This window comes from Primulina eburnea, chromosome 16 (genome assembly GCF_022965805.1).
Source record: "Primulina eburnea isolate SZY01 chromosome 16, ASM2296580v1, whole genome shotgun sequence".
Classification (NCBI taxonomy): Eukaryota; Viridiplantae; Streptophyta; class Magnoliopsida; order Lamiales; family Gesneriaceae; genus Primulina; species Primulina eburnea.
This window is the reverse complement of record NC_133116.1, coordinates 27,638,498-27,658,852: the sequence shown is the minus strand read 5'-3', so window position 1 is coordinate 27,658,852 and position 20,355 is coordinate 27,638,498. Positions and strand designations below refer to the sequence as shown.

The 20,355-nt window shown below is 36.8% G+C and overlaps 1 protein-coding gene across 4 annotated transcripts in view; it reads left to right on the top strand.

Moving 5' to 3' along the window:
• The window catches only part of LOC140816440 (protein DETOXIFICATION 35-like), a 50,990-nt gene extending 33,780 nt beyond the window's left edge, over window positions 1-17,210 (top strand). For 2 of the 4 annotated variants that reach the window (XM_073175704.1, XM_073175707.1), the window contains exons 2-7: window positions 4,556-5,181; window positions 5,285-5,341; window positions 5,458-5,696; window positions 5,813-5,931; window positions 6,030-6,116; window positions 6,294-6,664. In XM_073175704.1, coding sequence (XP_073031805.1) covers window positions 4,556-5,181; window positions 5,285-5,341; window positions 5,458-5,696; window positions 5,813-5,931; window positions 6,030-6,116; window positions 6,294-6,389 — 1,224 coding nt within the window. In that variant the 3' untranslated portion in view covers window positions 6,390-6,664. Of the gene's footprint in view, window positions 1-4,555; window positions 5,182-5,284; window positions 5,342-5,457; window positions 5,697-5,812; window positions 5,932-6,029; window positions 6,117-6,293; window positions 6,665-15,807; window positions 15,948-17,191 lie in introns of those variants that run through there. The other 2 variants (XM_073175706.1, XM_073175705.1) reach the window with 2 other exon arrangements.
• Window positions 17,211-20,355: the final 3,145 nt, after the last annotated feature.

Genomic DNA, 20,355 nt, shown 5'->3' with positions numbered 1-20,355 from the left:
CTAAATTGTTAGGTGATTGCCATACTACTTGCCGGGTGAAGCTATGCCCCACCACACCCTGTGGATCTCACCATATCCACGTCTTTTGTGAAACCCCGTACCAAATAAATGGCTGGTATGTCATAAAAGCTCTCGTACTTACCAATAGTAGTGCTATGCTATTGGCAACATGGCAGAGAGAAGTGGATTTATGCTGATGTGGCAGTGGTTAGATGGAATGGATTTTCCTTCAAAATAGAGTGCTGTACTTTGTGGTATGTTCCACAAATGAGAACTATAGTTCATCAATAGATTTACTAGAGTACATGAATCTTGACCAATGTCATGAGTTCGATTATCCCTGTCAACACTTTATTGGACGAGCCTGTCGTACAAAATTTGTCCACTGCGGTATCTTGTTAGTGTGATTTGCAGGTTACTATGTTAACCTGGTGTTTGCCTAATGCCCATCGAAGAATAAGAACTTCCGGCTGCATTGTCATCGCTGAAAGAAAAAGATTTGTCTATACTATAATTATTCGTGGCATAGAAAAAACAGAGTTTTTTGGATCCCCGCAATATGATGTAGGCCCCTTATAAAATTCGAGGGATTTGGTGAGTAGCCCATGTGATTCAAATGGGGATAGTAATGAACTCGGCTCGTATTAAACCCACTCTATTAGGGATATGTTAGAACCAGTTAAGGGGGTCTACAAATAGGTCTAAGGATCGGACCCGTTAGGTTACTGGCCAGACTCGGATCTGGACTAACGTGTCCCAGACCCGTGTTGTTGCCATGAAGCCATCCTTAGATCCATGGATTATGAGATGACTACCCGCCGCGGGAGGTAGCTGAATGGGGGGAGATTTGTCTGGAGACACCATTTTTGCAAGTAACCCGTTAAACGAACGGGAGGGGTTGACCGATATACCCATCAATGAGGATTCACATGACTATTCCCACTCACCCCACAAGCAAGTGGTGCAACATCTCTTATAAATAGGTCCCAACAAATGATTTCAAATTCCCTCCATTCAATTTTTATCTCATACTTCTTAGAAATAATTTCAAAATTTTGTAAATTCGAGATCAATATGAATAGCTTCCAATATCAAAATCTTTTAGCATTTTGTGATTTGTAGATAAGAAAAATGTAATTTTAATACCTTAAGACATTGATCGTTGTATTCTGGATGATATTTGACAACAAAGAGCGAGTTCAACTTAATCCTATTTACGACCATCCAATTAAAATTAATATATGGCAATTCCCAAATGAATATGCTTACACATAAACTCTTATATATGAGATCCTCTCACGGAATAATTTTGTGATATGAATCTTCAACCTGACTGGCTCATGAATTTTTTTTTTATGTTAAAAACATTATTTTTCACTACAGGCATGAACCGGATCAATCTTTCACATAAATACGTGAGACTGTCTCACAGAAGGCTTTCTCAAAAATAATGAGACAAATAAAATGAGCAATCAATTTTCAATCCATAGTTTCACTAGTTTGTCATATTTTCTTCCATTGATTTATTTTCATTATGCAAAATTGCCAATATTTTTCTCAAAAATAATGAGACAAATAAAATGAGCAATCAATTTTCAATCAATAGTTTCACTAGTTTGTCATATTTTCTTCCATTGATTTATTTTCATTATGCAAAATTGCCAATATTGTAATTATATATAAATAGAATGATCTTAATTCGGACTATCTTGTCCATTAATTTTAAGTTGTCTAAACCATGAAAAATGTTACTAAGTAATTAGTATTTCAATTAGTTTTTTTATTGTAATACCCAAAAAAATAAAAGATCAATTCAATTTTATATTGCATTGATATGTCCTTTATCGATTATTTGACTGTAAAAATGGGACGGTAATCTTGTCATAGAAAACCTACTAGTTTTAAGGGATATGTTTATTTGAAAACCTACTATTATTTAGGTTAATAGCTAAAATAATTCTCTAAGTTTGTCTATTTTGTGTTTTGGTCTTGTAAATATTTAAATTTATGTTTTGGTCCTCTAAGTTAGGTTATATTTTGGCTTTTGGTCTTTTTTTTACGGAGGACTGACGTGGCACCGGACACGTCAGCATTTCCAGGTGTCATTTCAACATTTTCCAGAGTAACGTTAGCATTTGGACAAAAAATGATTAATATCCAAAACATAACCTAACTTAGAGGATCAAAACACATAACAGACAAACTTATAAGACCATTTTGGCTATTTTCCCTATTATTTATGAGGAGAATAATTTTTTTGTTTCACTAACTTATTCAATTTCACATTTTAGTTCAATAACTTGTCAAATTTAGTTTTTGATGCACTGATTTTTAATTGTCGGCTATTTTGGTCCAATTTTTGACTTAGTGTCGGATACATCAGCAATATCTGATGTCACGTTGGCATTTTCTGGTGCCACATCATCAATTTTCGCTGTCACGTTAGCATTCCGATTAAATATGACCACAAGCAAAAGAAAAAATAAAAGTTAATGCACCAAAACTAAACTTTGAATGCTTAGTAGACCAAAATTCAAAATAGAACAAATTGGTTGACGAAAAAAGTTATTTTCCCTATTTTGTAGGTGATTTATTCATTTTTAAAACTTATTATCTATTGTAAAAAATCTTATGTCCATGAGATATGGGATGGATGAATCTAGGTAGAATGGGTATTTGACTCGTTTGCAACCTAGATTTGTCAAACCTCAACCGTCGGCCACAATCTCAAGATCTAGATTTAATCCCCACGACCTAGATCCATCCAGCCCATTCGATAATCATCCAACTGTCGTGATTGCACCCACTTGTGAACCATCACATCCTTTCGATCGTGACCTTTTAGATCACGATCCAAAAGCTCGTAACCGCTGCCATCTCGCAAGTACGGGTGGCGCCAAATTGCTCGCCACATCACCCAATCCTTGTGCCACTCCCCACATGACCCAATACTTGCCATGTGTGCACGGATTGTACCCATTGCCACGTCATCAAACCCCATTTCAGAGTTGTATAAGAAAAGACTCTTCATGCTCCCCGCGACGATGCACATACGTGCTCTATCAATGCGCCCTTTGCATGCATGCATGAGCGCAGCTTGGCCACAAGCAAGGGCTCGAGCGTGAACCATGCTCGGTCGGTGCGGTGCGCCTCCCTCACCTTCGTTGCTCTTGGCATTACTTCGTCTGAACGTAAGTATAGCATACTATGCAAAACTCTATACATGGATGATTAGTTTTCTAAGTAACGCGGGACAAAGTCCCTCCTCTACTGTCACAACCCATAATGAACCATTAAAAGGCTATAAATGTTTAACTTTGAAAATAAATTTCTCATTCACCCTAAATCGAAATTGAGCAAATTAATAGATTCCAATTTTCAAGTCAATTTCATTTTTAATCGGACGAAGAACTTACTATTAATTTTCGAACATTAATTTGGCCTAAACCCAATTTCCAACAATTAAAGTATCTTGAATTTTGACACAAGGTAAAGTAATTTTTTCTCAAGCTACATATCTTTAAGTTTTTTTTACTTTAATCTTTGTTATACATGTATTAATTAAAAATTAAAGATATTTCTAAAATATTAGAATATAATTATCTAATGGATTTGTTAACTTTGTGCGGGCGGATTTGGGTTTAAGTTTAAATAGATCAGGCTAAATATTTCATCATGGTCCTAACAAACCCGATCATTGCCATCCTTTTTCTTGTATCTCGGAAAATAAATGATGCACATCTTGATCAATGAAAGATGTACTATAATGAGTTTTTTGCATTCAACCCCCATTTATTTATATTTTACACTTCATCCCTTGCATGTTATCATTTTTGTAGTTGATAAGAGAGATATGTGTCAAGTATATTGATTATAAGAGAGGTGAATGCAAAAATTTCGTATTATACCTATGGTCGATTCACAAACACCTCTTTTGGGGTTAATTTATTTGGCTGCATCCATTTCTTCTAACACATGTTTAAATTTCTCTTGCCGGTCTTCATTGCATGGTAGAACATTTTATTAGATTAATGAGGATTTAGGTGATATGAAATTGGTCCTGTAATATAATGTATTCAATGTAAAAATCAGAAAATTTATGAGAAGAAAACAATCAAGAAATGAATTAGCACAAGGAATTGAACTAGTAGATAAAAGACGGAAGAATTTAATGTGACTTCATTATGATTAATTTACATCCATGGAATTAAGCAGTCAGCACCACAAACAAATCTACTATGAAATTGAACAAGAGTCCAGAATACGATATGCCTTACAAAACGAAATGTTTAACTTGCTACTTGCATACTACAAGCAATTCTAACTGCAGCAACCATGTTGACAGAACAAGACTTGGACGTGAATTAGTAGAAAATTTGAAATGTATGTCGTTCAGTGGAAGATCATTTTAATGCTACCTAGTAAAACATGCTAGAATAACCCAAGCGTATTTCATTTTATGGTCATAATGTACATCTACATGATAGTTGCGTGCATTCTTGTTACCAACTCTAATCTTGTAGAGTTTGAGCTGGTTATTCATTGCTTTATGTAGCTCGGAATGGGGAGTGCTCTCGAGACACTGTGCGGTCAGGCATTTGGTGCTGGACAAGTTCACATGCTCGGTGTTTACATGCAACGCTCGATGATCATTCTGTTCTCCTTTTGTGTTGCCCTTTTGCCTGTCTACATATTTTCCACCCCAATTCTTAAGCTCGTCGGACAAGAAGAAGAAATTGCTAATGTTGCAGGAGATATTACAATTCTAATCATCCCTCAGTTGTTTTCTCTTGCTGTTGTTTTTCCGACCCAAAAATTTCTTCAGGCACAAAGCAAAGTTATTGTCCTTGCTTGGATATCAGTGTCCGCACTGATTTTACAAGCCTTTTTATGCTGGCTTTTCGTTTATGTACTCGGGTTCGGAGCTAGTGGTGCAGCAGTAGCTATTGATCTGACAAGTTGGACTTCAGCAGGCTTACAGTTTCTTTACGTGATCGGTTGGTGTAAGGATGGATGGAGGGGTTTCTCATGGGATGCATTCAAGGATATCTGGGGTTTTTTGAAGCTGTCACTCGAATCCGCTGTTATGCTTTGCCTGGAAATTTGGTATATGATGAGTATCATTATTCTCACTGGTAATCTTGACAATGCGGTCACTGCAGTGGGAGCCCTTTCTATCTGGTGAGTTCTATACATGTAACATAATTATTTGCTTGGTATTTTTTTCATTTTATTTTGTTTTGAAATGTTAACAAATGTATCCTTTTTTTATTTCCTCGTCCAGCACAAATATTGATGGTTGGGAAACCATGGTTTTTGTAGGAGTTAATGCTGCTATAAGGTAAAATAGACCTAAGGGAAAAGCCATATAATCTTGCTTTTTTGTTTTCTTCTTAGTTCTTTATATGTAATTAATTGTTTGAAAACCGTTGTGCCTTGCCATTGTATCTATTTCAGCGTACGGGTTTCGAATGAACTCGGCATGGGACATCCAAGAGCAGCCAAATATTCAGTCTATGTGACGATCTTTCAGTCACTACTGATTGGGATTCTTTGCATGATTGTCGTACTAGCAACTCGAAATTATTTTGCTATCATTTTTACGAGCAGCGAAGAAATGATACGGGCTGTGGCTCATCTTTCACCGCTCCTTGGAATCACAATGGTTCTCAACAGCCTCCAGTTAGTGATATCTGGTATCATAATATCCAATAATTTACTAGCAACTTATATGCATCCGAATCACTGAACTTACTACAGATGCTTTGATACTTGTTCGTATCTTGAACTCATTGGTCGAATCACCATGTAGGCGTTGCCATAGGAAGTGGATGGCAAGCCCTCGCGGCGTACATTAACTTGGGTTGCTATTACGTGTTCGGTTTACCTCTAGGATACGTTCTTGGTTATGTTGCTGATCTTGGAGTTCTGGTAAAGTACTATCCCGAAATCATGCCTCTACTTTATGATTTTCGTGATTGTTTTTGTTTCGGGTTGTAACAGTGACCTTAGAATTTTCCTATTTTCAGGGGATATGGGGAGGCATGATAGCTGGAGCAGCTTTGCAGACATTGCTGCTCTTTGTTGTAATTTATAAAACCAACTGGAACAAAGAGGTAAGTGCTTGTTATATATAAATTATCAAACAAAACTCACTGATGAAAAATAATAATTTATATTACATGTATATACATTCGTGGTTGTAGTGTCACATAAGTCACCAAATTTTTATTTTTTTTAAAAGTAAAATTTGTGAATTTCTAGTAGCTTATCATGAAATTATGAAATTATAGGTCGAGCAAACGACAGAGCGGATGAAAAAATGGGGAGGCGAAGACATTGCAACTAAAGAAGATAGATCCGAAAATTTTGAAAATGGAGAGGTTTAAGATGGTCAAAGAGGTAAGATTCCCTCGTTTTTTTAGATTAAAAATATGTGATGTAAAATTATGTAGTTGGGTATTAATTATGAAATTAGACGAGAAGATTTGATGTAGTGCAACAAATTGCCTATTTTACACTGTCTTATTCAAGAGTGCTGATACGTTGAAGGATGACATTTCAAATATATGTCATGTCAAGTGTCATGTAAGTACTCTAAATAAAAAATAAAACAAAAAATGCAAAAAATTTCACCTTATTTAATTTGGGTAGTTTTTCTTTATTTAATGTGGTTTTTATGCATCTTAGAAAGGTTAGTTGATCACTTCACACCATTTCTTATTGACTTCGGCTTCTTAAGCAAGTGTATTTGTATAATTTTTGGAAATACCATGTAGTTGTTTGAAGATAATGAAGATAGTAGACTATTTTCGTTATTTAGAATTTTTCTGTCCAAGTTGTGTTCCCGCGATAAATTCAGAAGGCAATGTTGTTATAGAAATAAACACTATTTCTTATCTTCTTGACCCAAATTGGATTTGGAGTGGAAAAGTTTCGTCCCCACCCAAAAAAAAATGATAAATCAACAATGCATGCCAGGTTTGGTTTCCGGACGTATTTCCCAACGATGTTTCTGGCATCCCACCCGAAAGAGAGGTGAAATTTGCTATTGAGTTGATGTTCGGTATAGTGCGATCTCTAAGGCACAATATTAATTAGCACCCGTTGAAATGAAGGAATTACAAGATCAAATTCAAGAGCTCTAGTGTAATTTGTGAGAAAGAAGGATGGAACTATGAGGTTGTGCATCGACTATTGGGAGCTAAATAGAGTGACAATGAAGAATAAGTATCCATTGTCCCAGATCGAGGATTTATTTGACCAATTGCAAGGAGTTTCGGTATTTTCAAAGTTATATTTTAGGTCTGGATATAACCAATTGAGGGTCAAGGAGCCGGATGTATACAAGACGGCTTTCAGAACGCGTTATGGGTATTACGAGTTCCTAGTGATGCCTTTTGGATTGACTAGTGCTCCAGCGATCTTCATGGATCTCATGAATCGCGTATTTCAGTCGTATCTCGATCAGTTCATTATTGTTTTCATTGATGATATCTTGATCAATTCCAAGAGCCGTGAGGGGCATGATCAACATTTGAGGACGACCATGCAAGTTTTACGAGATCGAAAATTATATGCAAAGTTCAGCAAATGCGAGCTTTGGCTAGAGAGGGTGACATTTTTAGGCTACATTGTGTCAAAACAAGGATTAGAGGTCGACCCATCTATGGTCGAGTCAGTTAAGCAGTGGCTTGTGTCTAAAAGTGTGACGGAAATATGCAGTTTCTTAAGTTTAGCTGGGTACTATCGTAAGTTCATCAAGGGTTTTCATCTATTGCAGTGTCTTTTACATCTTTGATGAAGAAATATGCAAAATTTTTGGGGACCGAGGTGTCAAAATAGCTTCGATCAGTTTAAGCGAGCACTCACTACAACACCAGTTTTAGCTATGCCGACAGAGGGAATGTGTTATTTACTGATGCTTCAGAACTTGGATTGGTCGCCATTCTCATGCAAAATGATCGCGTTATAGAATATGCGTCTAGACAATTGAAAGTACATGAAAAAAATTATTCGACGCATGATCTTGAGCTTGCAGTAGTCTTTTTTGCGTTGAAAATTTGGAGGCACTACTTGTATGGTGAGAAATGCAAAATCTTTACGGATCATAAAAGTCTTAAATATTTCTTCACCTAAAAAGACTTGAATATGAGACAAAGATGATGGCTAGAGCTTGTTAAGGACTACGACTGTGACATTAGCTACCATCCCGGCAAGGTTAATGTAGCGGCGAACACTTTGAGTAGAAAGGGGACAGTCTTGGCACATTTATCAGTACAAATACCTCTACAAGCGGAAATTCAGCGGTTCGATCTTGAAGTTTATGCTAGGGGAGATGCCTCTAATCTCGCTACATTGACAACACATTCCACTCTACGAGATCGAATTCGAGCCGGACAGTCTAGTGATGAGCAATTGCAGAAATGGAGACATCGAGATGAATCGAAGGGAAGCATGTTATATTTAGTCGAGGATGGCATAGTTAAGTATCGATGTCGACTATGAGTTCCTAGTGGTGATTCACTTAGAGTTGACATTCTGACTGAAGCTCACAGTGCTCTTATTCTGTTCATCCCGGAAGTACCAAGATGTACAAGGACTTGCAGCTTTTATATTGGTGGCCGGGAATGAAAACGAGACATTATGCGCTATGTATTTGAATGCTTGACATGTCAACAAGTGAAGGCAGAGCATCAAAGACCAACGAGAATGCTTCGACCACTCTCCATTCCCGAGTGGAAGTGGGATAACATTACTATGAATTTCGTGGTAGGATTACCAAAGATAGTGAAAGGACTCAATGCCATTTGGGTAATAGTAGACCGTCTTACTAAATAACCACATTTCCTACCAGTGAAGACGACTATTTCCATGACTCAGTATGCAGAGCTATATATTCAAGAGATAGTTAGATTGCATGGTATTCCAGTGTATATAGTGTCGAACCGAGACATACGTTTCACCTCATCGTTTTGGAAGAGTCTACATGCAGCGTTGGGGACTAAGCTGCTATTCAGTACCACATTTCATCCTCAGACCGACGGTCAGTCTGAGAGAGTCATACATATAATAGAGGATCTACTCCGAGCATGCGTGATAGATTTCCAATAGAGTTGGGAACCAATGTTACCTCTAGTGGAGTTCACCTACAATAATAGCTATCAGTCATCTATAGGAATGGCTCCATATGAGGCACTCTACGGAAGGAAATGTAGATCGCATATCCATTGGGACGAGGTAGGAGAGAGAGCTACGTTGGTACCTGAGATAGTTCAGCACACCGCCTAAATGGTCGCCAGGATCCGAGATAGAATGAAAACTGCTTAAAGTCGAAAAAAGAGCTATGCGGACGAAAGAAGACGAGATCTCGAGTTTGCAGTACGTGATCACATGTTTATAAAGATAACACCTATTAAGGTTGTTATGAGATTTGGCAAGAAAGACAAACTTAGTCCAAGATTCATTGGACCATTTGAGATACTCGAAAGAGTGGGAGCATTAGCATATCGAGTGGGATTGCCATCTAATGTTGCAGGAGTCCACGATGTCTTCCACATATCGATGCTCCGCAAGTAAATGTCAAATCCTTCACATGTACTGAACTTTGAGCCATTGCAACATACACCAAACATGTCATATGAGGAAAAGCCTACTCAAATCTTTGGTAAACAAGAAAGAAGGTTGCAGAACAAGGTGATAAAAATGGTCAAAGTCAAATGGCTAAATCACTCGGAGGATCTTGTGGTTTCTCGATGCGATGGGGTGCTACATCAGTTATGGCAACTGCTGTATTTTCCTTCAATATTTTCATTGGTCCGTTAGTTATGACGTACCACATGTCATCATCCTATGCAGCTAAATGAGTCTGCATTTTGAACTTCCAGTCATCAAATTCTTTTCTTGAAAACATGAGGATCTTAGCGAAAGAAGACATGGTAATCAGATTGTAAAGATCGAAAGTATTCAGAAACAAGATTGACAGGGCTCTGATACCGCTTGTTAGGATCGACTAGGTGAGTGAAAGTGTTTTGAAGGGGGGTTGAATAAACACTTCACGATTTTTAAATCTTTTCGATGGGGTGAATCAGTTTAATGATAAACTGAATTCGATAATCTTGTTGTCAATGTCAATCAGTTAACATAAAGTGCGAAAATAAACTGAAAGACATTGAATACTTGAGAAATAAATAACACAAAGATTTATGGATGTTCGGAGACTTTAAATATTCCTACGTCACCCCTTCTATCTCAAAGATATGATTTTCACTAAAAGTTACAGAAGCTGTAATAACCCACTTCAGTTTGGTCTTAGACACTGTCAAACTGAAACTCTTAGTATCTTTACAATTTTATCAGTACACAACTAATATATTTTTCTAAGCACAACTGATCTAAAAAGATCGAATATAGTAACAATAAGTGCTTGTACTAGTGCTCGAAATATGGCATGAAAGATATGAATATATATGATAACGCGTGAGCTTTTTGTAACCGAGAACGATTTGATTGTTCTTGTTCTTGCTAACTCGGTAACTGTCACTCTCTTCTTCTAAGCTGATCTTCTCGGCTATTTATAGGCTTTGCTCCCAATGGTAATATTGAATGCATTTAAATGTCATATATCTGTTGATTTGTCTTGAGTAGACATGCCATCATTTTTCTGACAATCGTACACTGTGGTATTCTGATATGCGGTGCTTCCACTACAAGTTGCAGTATGCTCTTGTACAAATTGTCGGTTGTTGGCTATGCTCTTTAACTGATGACGTGTCAAGCTGATTTATCAGTTGACTCTAAAGCCGATTCGATGAACTAACTGTGTAACTGATCAGTCTTAACTGATAGTTCAGTTTGCTACACAGCTTCTATTAACTTTAATCAGTTCAGTTGCCTTCGATTGTTTAGCACATTATTCGATTGTTTAGCACATTAATTATCAATCGGTCAACTTCAATTCAAGTCATTTTAGTTCAGTTATATTTAGTTGAGTTGATCAGTTATGTAATATTCAAAAGCTCAATTTGTCAAACTCCTAAATTCTGATTCCAACAATCATATTTATATTATGTTATATATTATTATCCTTTAAGTATATAATATATATAAAAAACTCATAAATGTTGTCAAATATTTATTGTGCTATATATATTTGTAAGCACTAAATCAAGGTTTCCACTTTAAATGGTTGGTAAAACCAAATAAACATTTAAATGGTATGGAGAATTAATATTATGATATATTCATATATAATAAATCAAGGCATGCACTTTAAATGGTTGGTAATACCAAATTAGTATTTAAATTGTTTAAAAAATTTAGTGTAACATATAGGAACAATAAATCAAAACTCCCACCTGTAAGTATGATATAATAATATTTTTAATAAATAATGATTAAATAATATAAAATATAGATTGTTACCTTTTAATAACCTTATTATCATACCAAGAGTTTCACTTTTTCATCTCAATTTTGGGAAGTTAGCTACTTATTATTCAAAGTGTAAAACTTTGAATATGAAACTAAAATGCTAATTATATTAAAATGAAGAAATAAAGGAAAAAAAAGAGAGAAATATTATGAACTCAATGGTTTGTTCATAGAATGAGCGATATATCAATACATTACAATGCACCCCTATTTATAGCCAAATTTGGGGAGACAATCACAAATAAAAAGTTATTTTGTACACTTAAGTCTTCGTTAGTGTTCCCAGAAATTATGTCCTCATACACATCACTTTTTAAAACTTTCCATCCGATTTTGCTTTTTCACGTAAAACAAAACATGTAGATAATTGAGTTGTTTGAATTGTGGTAATTTTTTTTACAATTTGACCTAGTAATTTGAGAGATATGATCAAATGTTCTAGCATTGTAAAACTGCCACTCCTTTGATAACTTTATTTGTGTTTAATTTGATGCCAATTGTGAGAATATTTTTATCTCATGCTTGCCACCAATATGGTAGATATTAAAATCTACTTTCTACAGGTCTAAGAATCATCTTAACCCCATTTGCAAAGTCAAAACTATTATTATTTTATCGAACTTGTAAAAATAGTAAAAACTTATAATTACACAATAACTTATATTTTATACAATTTATTATAGAACATATAATATATAAACATTTAATAAAACAAAAAATATAAATTAATAATATAAAAAATTTAATTAATGTACAATTTTTTTATGTTTATCAATATTCTTGCAATAAGTACACATATTCACTATACATTCTCTTTATATAAAACATTTAACTGATTTGAGCGTCGTAGTGGCTATGTCGGAGAATCTTTCGTCGCCCCTCTAACATTTTCTACTCTCTTAAGTGTACAGATACTTCAAGCTCGGAGACTTCATTTTGTAACTACCATGGGCTATCCCGATTTTGGGCTTCCTCGGGGGCCTTGTCCCATCTTGGGTTCCCACTGGGGCCTTTTCCCTCACGGGCTTTCCCATGCATCATTACTCATAGAACTTCTCCAGCCCAGGCACTGGAGCTTTTATCTTCTCAGGATACGAACCCAAGACCTCTGGGACATATAGGTCATGTCAAAGCAATCCTGGTACTAGTTGAGTTCCTACAAACCAGGACAGAAACCAACATGGTCCAGTGTATTTACCCACCAAACTCATACCCAATTCACCCGGACATCATCAGTGAAATTTGATGTTTTTTAATATAAAATGAAGTAGGATGGTGATGGCATTATTCATTGTAATATAACAAGAAAAATAATAGCAATATATTTTTAATAGCTTAGTGGTTTGCTTCTGGAGGAAGGTCCAGTGATTCCCATGTATGATTTTGTAAAATGGATTCTATCTCGGAATTTATAGCATTTTTCCATTGAAGTCTCTCAAATAAATTCACAGTTTCCTCGAACCTTTGAAGTTTACTTTCCATCATGAAGAGATAAAATATGGACCAAAATATCTCTCTATCTGTCCTAGCTATCTTGCTACATCTAAGTTCAACTTCATGGTTAATGTAATAACCCAAATCCTTATTTTGAATGAAGTACTAACGAAGAGATGACTAAATGTTGTTAATTAAGCATTATTAAAGAATTGATAATTCATGATCAATGTAGAATCCCTAACTTAGACCATGTATAAATCATGCATAATTCTAGTATTTAAAATTTTAATGATTTTATTGCATGAGTATTTAAATTTAATTATTTTCCGTAGCATTTTAAATTTTTATCATTTCAGTTAATTCAGTGAGGCCGGACTGAAGTTGGAGTTTTGAGATAGAATTTAAGATTAAGAAATCATTCCCAGAGTTTATTTTAGTTAGCTAATAAGTTGATTTAAGTTAAAAGGAGGTTTAAGGAAATATTTTAGTAACTTGAGGTGAGTAGAAAATAAATTCATTTAAGTTCCATAATTAAGGGGTTAGTTCACTAAATTATTTAAAAAGATAGGTAAGACTTTTAAGGGTTATAAATTTACTAAATAATCAACATTTCCCCTCCACTTAATCTATAAATTTCGGCCACCTTAGAATATTAAGCAATTCAATTGCCAACTCACCGTTTGACCCATTCTTTGTTTTTTTAGCATGCTAATTTTTTTTATTATTGAGCAACCTTAATTAATTAACTAATAAGCATTATCCTAGTCTAGAGAGCATGAGGAATTCGGTCATAGCCTCCAACTAAACACCCCAACAAATATTTGATATCAAACCAAAATTCAAAATTCAAAAGGTGGAGACTTGGTCTTGATTTGTTCTCTATATTTGGCAACCATTCCCTCACTCCCCTAACCACAATTTCTCCCCCTCTCCACCGAATTCAGAACCATTTTCAGAGCCATAAAACCGTGAGAATATCAGTGTAATTAAGGGAGAAAAACCGAGAACAAGGTAGCAAGAAAAGAAAGTGCTCTACCTCCTCCGCGCCGTATCGTCTCATTCTTTCGTTTTTCTTTCAAACGAAACCATGCATGCATATATTCTTCCTTGACTCTTCAATCAAGTCCTATTGTCATTTATTTTCATTACATGATCATGTTTTGATAAGCAAAAATCGAAATACATCAAGAATTTTTCAGAAAATAAGCATGCAGATTTTCGGTTTTTCATGATGCTCTTCACGGGTTGCTTTGCTGTGTTGGTTTCAGGTATTGAATCGATTCCAGGCTCCCAAGGTTGCTCCTAGGCATGTACTTGGACATGTTAGGAACACATTTGTCCATTGGTTTGAGTCCCATGCTAGCCGAAAGCAAGGAATGACAGCAACTCCCCATTTCTGCCCAATTGTGTTTCGAAAATTCTGTTTGCTGTCATAAGGGATATGAATCTGATCATGGCTGCCACAAGGCCTATAGCCATGGTTAGAAAACTTCCCTAGTATGTCTAAGACGTGACTAAGTCGCCTTTCTGGTGGCTTGGTCCATGGTGAATCGGTTTTTACAAAATACTCAAGAACAACCCCTGCACCCTTCGGCTTATCATTTTTGACAGCTAGTGTTGTTTCGATTTTTAGGGAATGGTGTGGATCTTGGTTGGCCTCCGGCCTTTAGCCACGGTTCATACCATACCCCTAGATGTCTAGATCGTGTCATAGTCAACAAATGGCCATTGGAACGATTCGTGACAGCAAAACAAAAGCAATGCATCCTACGTGCAGAATTTGTTCTCGGTCGGAACGTTCAGTTGTTTGCTGGTGTGATGCGAATGGTGGCTGGCCTAGGGCCCTTAGCCATGGTTCAAATCATTCCTTAGGATGTTGGTAAGAGGTTCTGGTCGGTGGTTCAAGCCCCAATGGCCGGTAGTCTCGAAAACGACGTAAAGAAACGCAAGCATGCTGCTGTATTTTGTGGAAAGCAACTTGCTGCTGCGGTTCAGTGGCTCGTTCGAGTTCTTGGTTGGCTTTTAGCCTATGGCCTTGGACTGGACAGTGCCTCATTGAGTTGGGAATATCATGTTTTTGACCGTTCGTGATTCGGATAATTTTTGAGGTCATACGAGAATTTACGGTGCGATGTGCCAAATTGACTCTCGAAAGAGCGTTTCATGTTTTGGCCTCCATTTACCTAGATTTCGGCCCTCACTATTTTAGGAGCATTATTTCATCATTTTAGGCGTATTTTAATATGACTACTTGATGGTTCGGTGTTGGTTCGGGTGGCACGGAGTCATGATTAAATACGAAGTCGTTAGGCGCAATTGTCTCAGTTTTCGGATTTAATTGCATAGTTTGGTCAAGTAAAAGTTATTGCATCTTTTTCATGGCATATTTAGGTTGCAGCGAGCCTGGGAGCGATCCAATCCAATCAGTAAAATTATTAAAGGATATTTAATTATGTGAATTAATTATATTACGTGCAAAAATATTCATTTTTTTGAGATTTATGCGATATTGCTTTTGGTCACTTTACTATCATGATTAAATCCGGTCGTCAGTTACCGGTCAGTTCAGTTGTTTCACCCAGTATACTGTGGCAGTAGTCTGATCAGGTGTACATTATTAAATCCGGTCGCCAGTTACCGGTCTGGTCACTAGTTACCGGTCAGTTCAGTACAGTGCAGGGACCACTTGCGTAGACCATAATCTCATCAGAAAATTATTACAAGTTATTTCATGACAGAGCTCCAAGGAGCAACCATTTTCATTTATTATTTCTCAGTTCAGTGATGCACGTATTATAATTAATCATGATACGACATTTTTACGATATGCCTCATGACATGATATTTTCACTTGCATGCAATTTTACTATTTATTTACTTGTTATTTACGATATATGCATGTTGAGTCTTTAGACTCACTAGACTTGATTGTTGTAGGTACTGATGATGTCGGGGCCGAGGGCGGGGACCGGTGAGCTAGCTTGGGTCGGCAGTAGTGGAACCCGAGGACCTCATTTACAACACTTGCCATTTTTATGCTCAAACAATTTTTATCAGTTGTCGGATATTTTAACTTTTTATTTTGGCGAGTAATAATTTCTTCCGCCGCAAATTTTGAACATTAAACTTGATTTATCAATTTAATTCGTTTTGCCTCAATTTTGATTATATTAAAAAGAAAAATTTTAATTTTTCCGCAAATTTTCAAACACGAATTTTCGGGCCGTTATAATCAACCTGTTAGGATCCATCAGTTTTAAAATGGACCACCTAATCTACTTGAGATTACATTAACCCGAGAAATCCAACTAAACAAATGAGATTATAATACGTGGCAGATAGGATTTATTTCGGATCTTTAGTGCGAATGCAGCCCTTCAATGGAATATGATTTCATTTGTTTCCTACACCGCTTTCCCTCAGCTACTCTCTCTCGAGTTCGAGCCTTATATTATGTTTTTCTAGCCAGTTTCTAGGGTAGTTTAGTGTCGGGAAGCTTCGGAGCTAGTGTCGACTTGAGAATGGGTCGGTGAACCGAGACACGCAGATCGAGACGTCATCACCGGGCTGAAGACCGATATAGGTGTAATCATTTGGAAGAAATTTCAAGTATGTTGATAATTATTTAGGATTTGGTTTGATAGTTATTTCCTTATGTTGGTATTGTCTAGATTTAGACGAGTAAACTTTCTGTCAGATTGTTTTAGTGAGGTACGTGATGTACTGACTAAGCTATCCAAGCATAATATACACCCTTATATGATGCATATTTATCTATTTCATGATACATGTTTTACTGTTTTGACATATTATGTATGAAATATCACGTTGGGTATGATATCTTTTGAGATATACCTCGTTTGTTGGGGCCCCTCGGCCATGTTCTGTATTGTGGATGATTGGACATTGAGAGCTAGAGTGTCCGACAGGAACAGACCCGCGGGCTCTTATGACCCTTGACATTGTAGGTCCACGTCTTGACGATGAGTGTGAGATCCAGTGGAGGATTTATTGGTGATCTAGTGGAGGATTTATTTGGTTTCTCGCATTCTCATGCATGATTGTGTTTTTGATATGGTTGTGTTAACGTTCAATACTTAGATTATTGTTTTGTTTTTGTTTGGGTAGTAAGATGATTAAGTTATTTGATTTATGTTGTTTAATTGTTGTTATCGAGTTTTAATTATGCATGCTTATTCATTTGCTTAGTAATGGCTCGGTTAAAAGCGCTACATTTAGTAGTATCAGAGCATGCAAAGATTTTTGGGGCATTATTGATTTTGTTTCGAGGATCTAAAGGTTGATTTTGGTTTCCATTCAGATGTATGGAAGCAATCATGGAAGTGGGGACATGGCCGTTATGGAGACGATGAGGCTGGCCGAGAACATCTTCGTTGAAATCATGACGGATGGCGTTACCGAGACTGAAATGTCTGCTATCAAAATACTACTAGAAATTTTTATTTTTTTTTTAAAATCTCATTTCGGAAATATACTCAAACACATGTATGCAATAAAAGCTGTCGATCACACATTTTAAAATAAAAGTATTCAGATCCCGATAAGAATATTGCAGTTTAAAAAGAATATCTCATCATCAAACCCTAGGCTGTTATTTAAAATAATTCAAATATGCGACATGCATAACCCTGTCATCCAACAACATATAAAAGCGAAAGTGTATAAAAAATATCCATGTTTACTCCTAACTCATAAACATAATGTGGGGAAAAATATGGTCATCGGTTTAGCGTACACACATCCAGCTTCGCCTACTCAATCTTCGTTGCCTCCAGTCTCCATATCAAAATGCTCACACACATCATTCACACCTAGTGAGTCTAAAGATTCAACACACCTGAATCGTGACAGCAAGTACATATACAACATGCAACCGTTCATGATCTCAAAAGCATAAGCATAAGAATAAATGACGTGTTAAAGCATAAACGTGTCCATATCGCATAATATCAACATATACCTGTTCAGTTTTATTTATTTGAATTTCGTTTATTAGTTGTAACTTTTGTATAAGCTCTAGTCGATGGATCCATATACGTATAACCGCGGTACCCGGCGGCAGGGACATAAGCGACAGTGATACCCATCCACCGAGCCTCGGCCTTACATGTTCATTTTCGTATTAGTCACAACTAACACCCTTCCTTCAAAAACGTGTCATCTTATTCTCACTTATAAAAATCATGCATATACGTAAATGTCTTCGAATCAAACATGCAACATATTTTTCGTATTTCCATAAAAAGTCATGTTCGTGATAACATATACATTTAAAACATGTCGATTTGTGATCAGGGCACTGCCAAGACTGCTAACTCGACTCGGGTGCAAACTCCTCAAAACATAATTATAACAAATTCCTAGTCGTAACCTCGAGCCCATGCATGAATTTCTATAATTTGTTTTAAAACTTGGACCGAAAACTCGGTTGTAATCCGAATTGAATCAAACTTAAACAATAGTTCGAAAACTCCTAATCAAACTCCGTATGATTTAATTTATCTGTCCATAACCTCAGGCATATCGACATATCAACACCCAAATGAGTCACAAGCGCTAATACCACTAATCCACCCACACCGGGTTTGCGCCTAGACACTGACACTGTGGCACTGCATTAGCACCTAGGCACCGGACATCAGCGCTGCAGCGCTACCAGCCCCGAAGATCTGGCGCTGCGTCGCCTAAAGGGTAGCGCCGCAACGTTAGCCCTACGCATCAAAATCCCAAACAACATTTGAAGCCAACCTCTACCCCACGTTCAACTAGACCGGACCAGGCTCGAACCAAACCACCCTAGGACATAACTGGAATCTCCTAGAATGACCTAACCCCAGGCCATAGCCCCATGCGCATGCGAACTTGCAAGCTTATCTCAAACACCACCAAAACCGAACTCTACCGTGACTATCCTCTTCGATCTACTCCTAGCCCGTAACCAGCTGTGCTCGAGCCATCCTAAGCCATGTCTCGCACCCACCAATGTCTAGTCCATTGCCTGGAACAGCCCTTGCACCGCTGCACACGAGCATCGTCCGAACCAGCCAATAAGTTCACTACACGACCAAACCGATCGGCCCCGTACCTAGACTCGGTCACAATATAATCTTGGCATCTAAGAACCTTCAACACCTCTTGCAAATCGTCTCACACGACAAAGCTTGGCGACCCTTAGAACATATAAAAAACGTGAGTTTCATAAAAAGTGAAGGCATATTCATGTCAAAATCGATTAAAACGTACACAACATAATACGACTAAGATTTTCTCATGCAAAAACATACAAACCAACATATGTTGATGTGAATGATGAGAAAAACGAGACCTAAAAGCTTGATACCAACGCGTAGAACGTGCACCAGAGAGACGTGTAAGGACTTCTTTGAAGATTTGGGGGGAGGTGGGGCACCGAGAGCTGAGTGATGAGGTTTAGGGTTTAGTTGGTAGGTTTTAATAAAAAGATTAGTGCTAATTGGCCCTAAAACAATAAAGAGGTTAAAAGGATTTTAGGCTCATTAAGCAATACAATACTCATCGAGCTCAAAAACACTCTCGAAAATATTACGTTTAGGTGCGTTTTTAAAATATTGTCCGAACTTTCAAAAAGTCCACCGACTTGCTAATTTTTGCGTGCCGGTTTAAAATATGACCCGGCTAGTAAAAATACCCAACCAAAGCCCATTTCGAAAAATCTCACTTACTTACATCATATATTAAATAATTAAAAATAATTATTTAATAAAAATACTTTTCCCTAACTGTCTCTGGTTTCCGTTCCTCGTTCGAGTGCAGAATACTACTAAAAGCCCTTATGCATGAAATCTTAATAAACAATTAAATGAAACACATTTCCATGGAATAATCATGCATTTAAAGCTTTAAAATAATTAAACACATATTTTAGTAAAACCATAGATTGTGTACAGTTAGTTTACGTAGTTTGAATTTTCTAGATCTTACATAGACTATAATGAAAAGAGATGTAGGAACCGCATCAACGTCATGGACTTCATGAAGATTGGACCTCCATAGTTGACAAGAGATGATAATGCAGATTGGACCTCCACAAGGTTCCACACTTGGTTTGAATGCATGTAATTCATCTCAGATTCTGTTGCTTCAAGCCACTTGGATGAATCGACATCAGAAAACGTTTTTTTGAAGGTTATTGGATCACATCCATGGTTAGGCTCATCATGGCCCTCTTCAAGAAATAGACCATACCTCATAGGTGGTCTCGAGACTCTCTCGTATCTTCTAGGAGCTTTTATCTCCTCTCTTGGCTCTTCGGGTGTGAGTTCTACAATTGTGGGTGTCTCTCGAACCTCTTCGAGTTTTATCATCCCCCATTTTCTATTTAATAGAAATTCTTTTTTTCCAAATGGTTGCATTCTTAGAAACAAAAACCTTTGTTTCTTAGGGATGATATAAATAATATCCAACTGAATTTCTTTGGTATCCCAC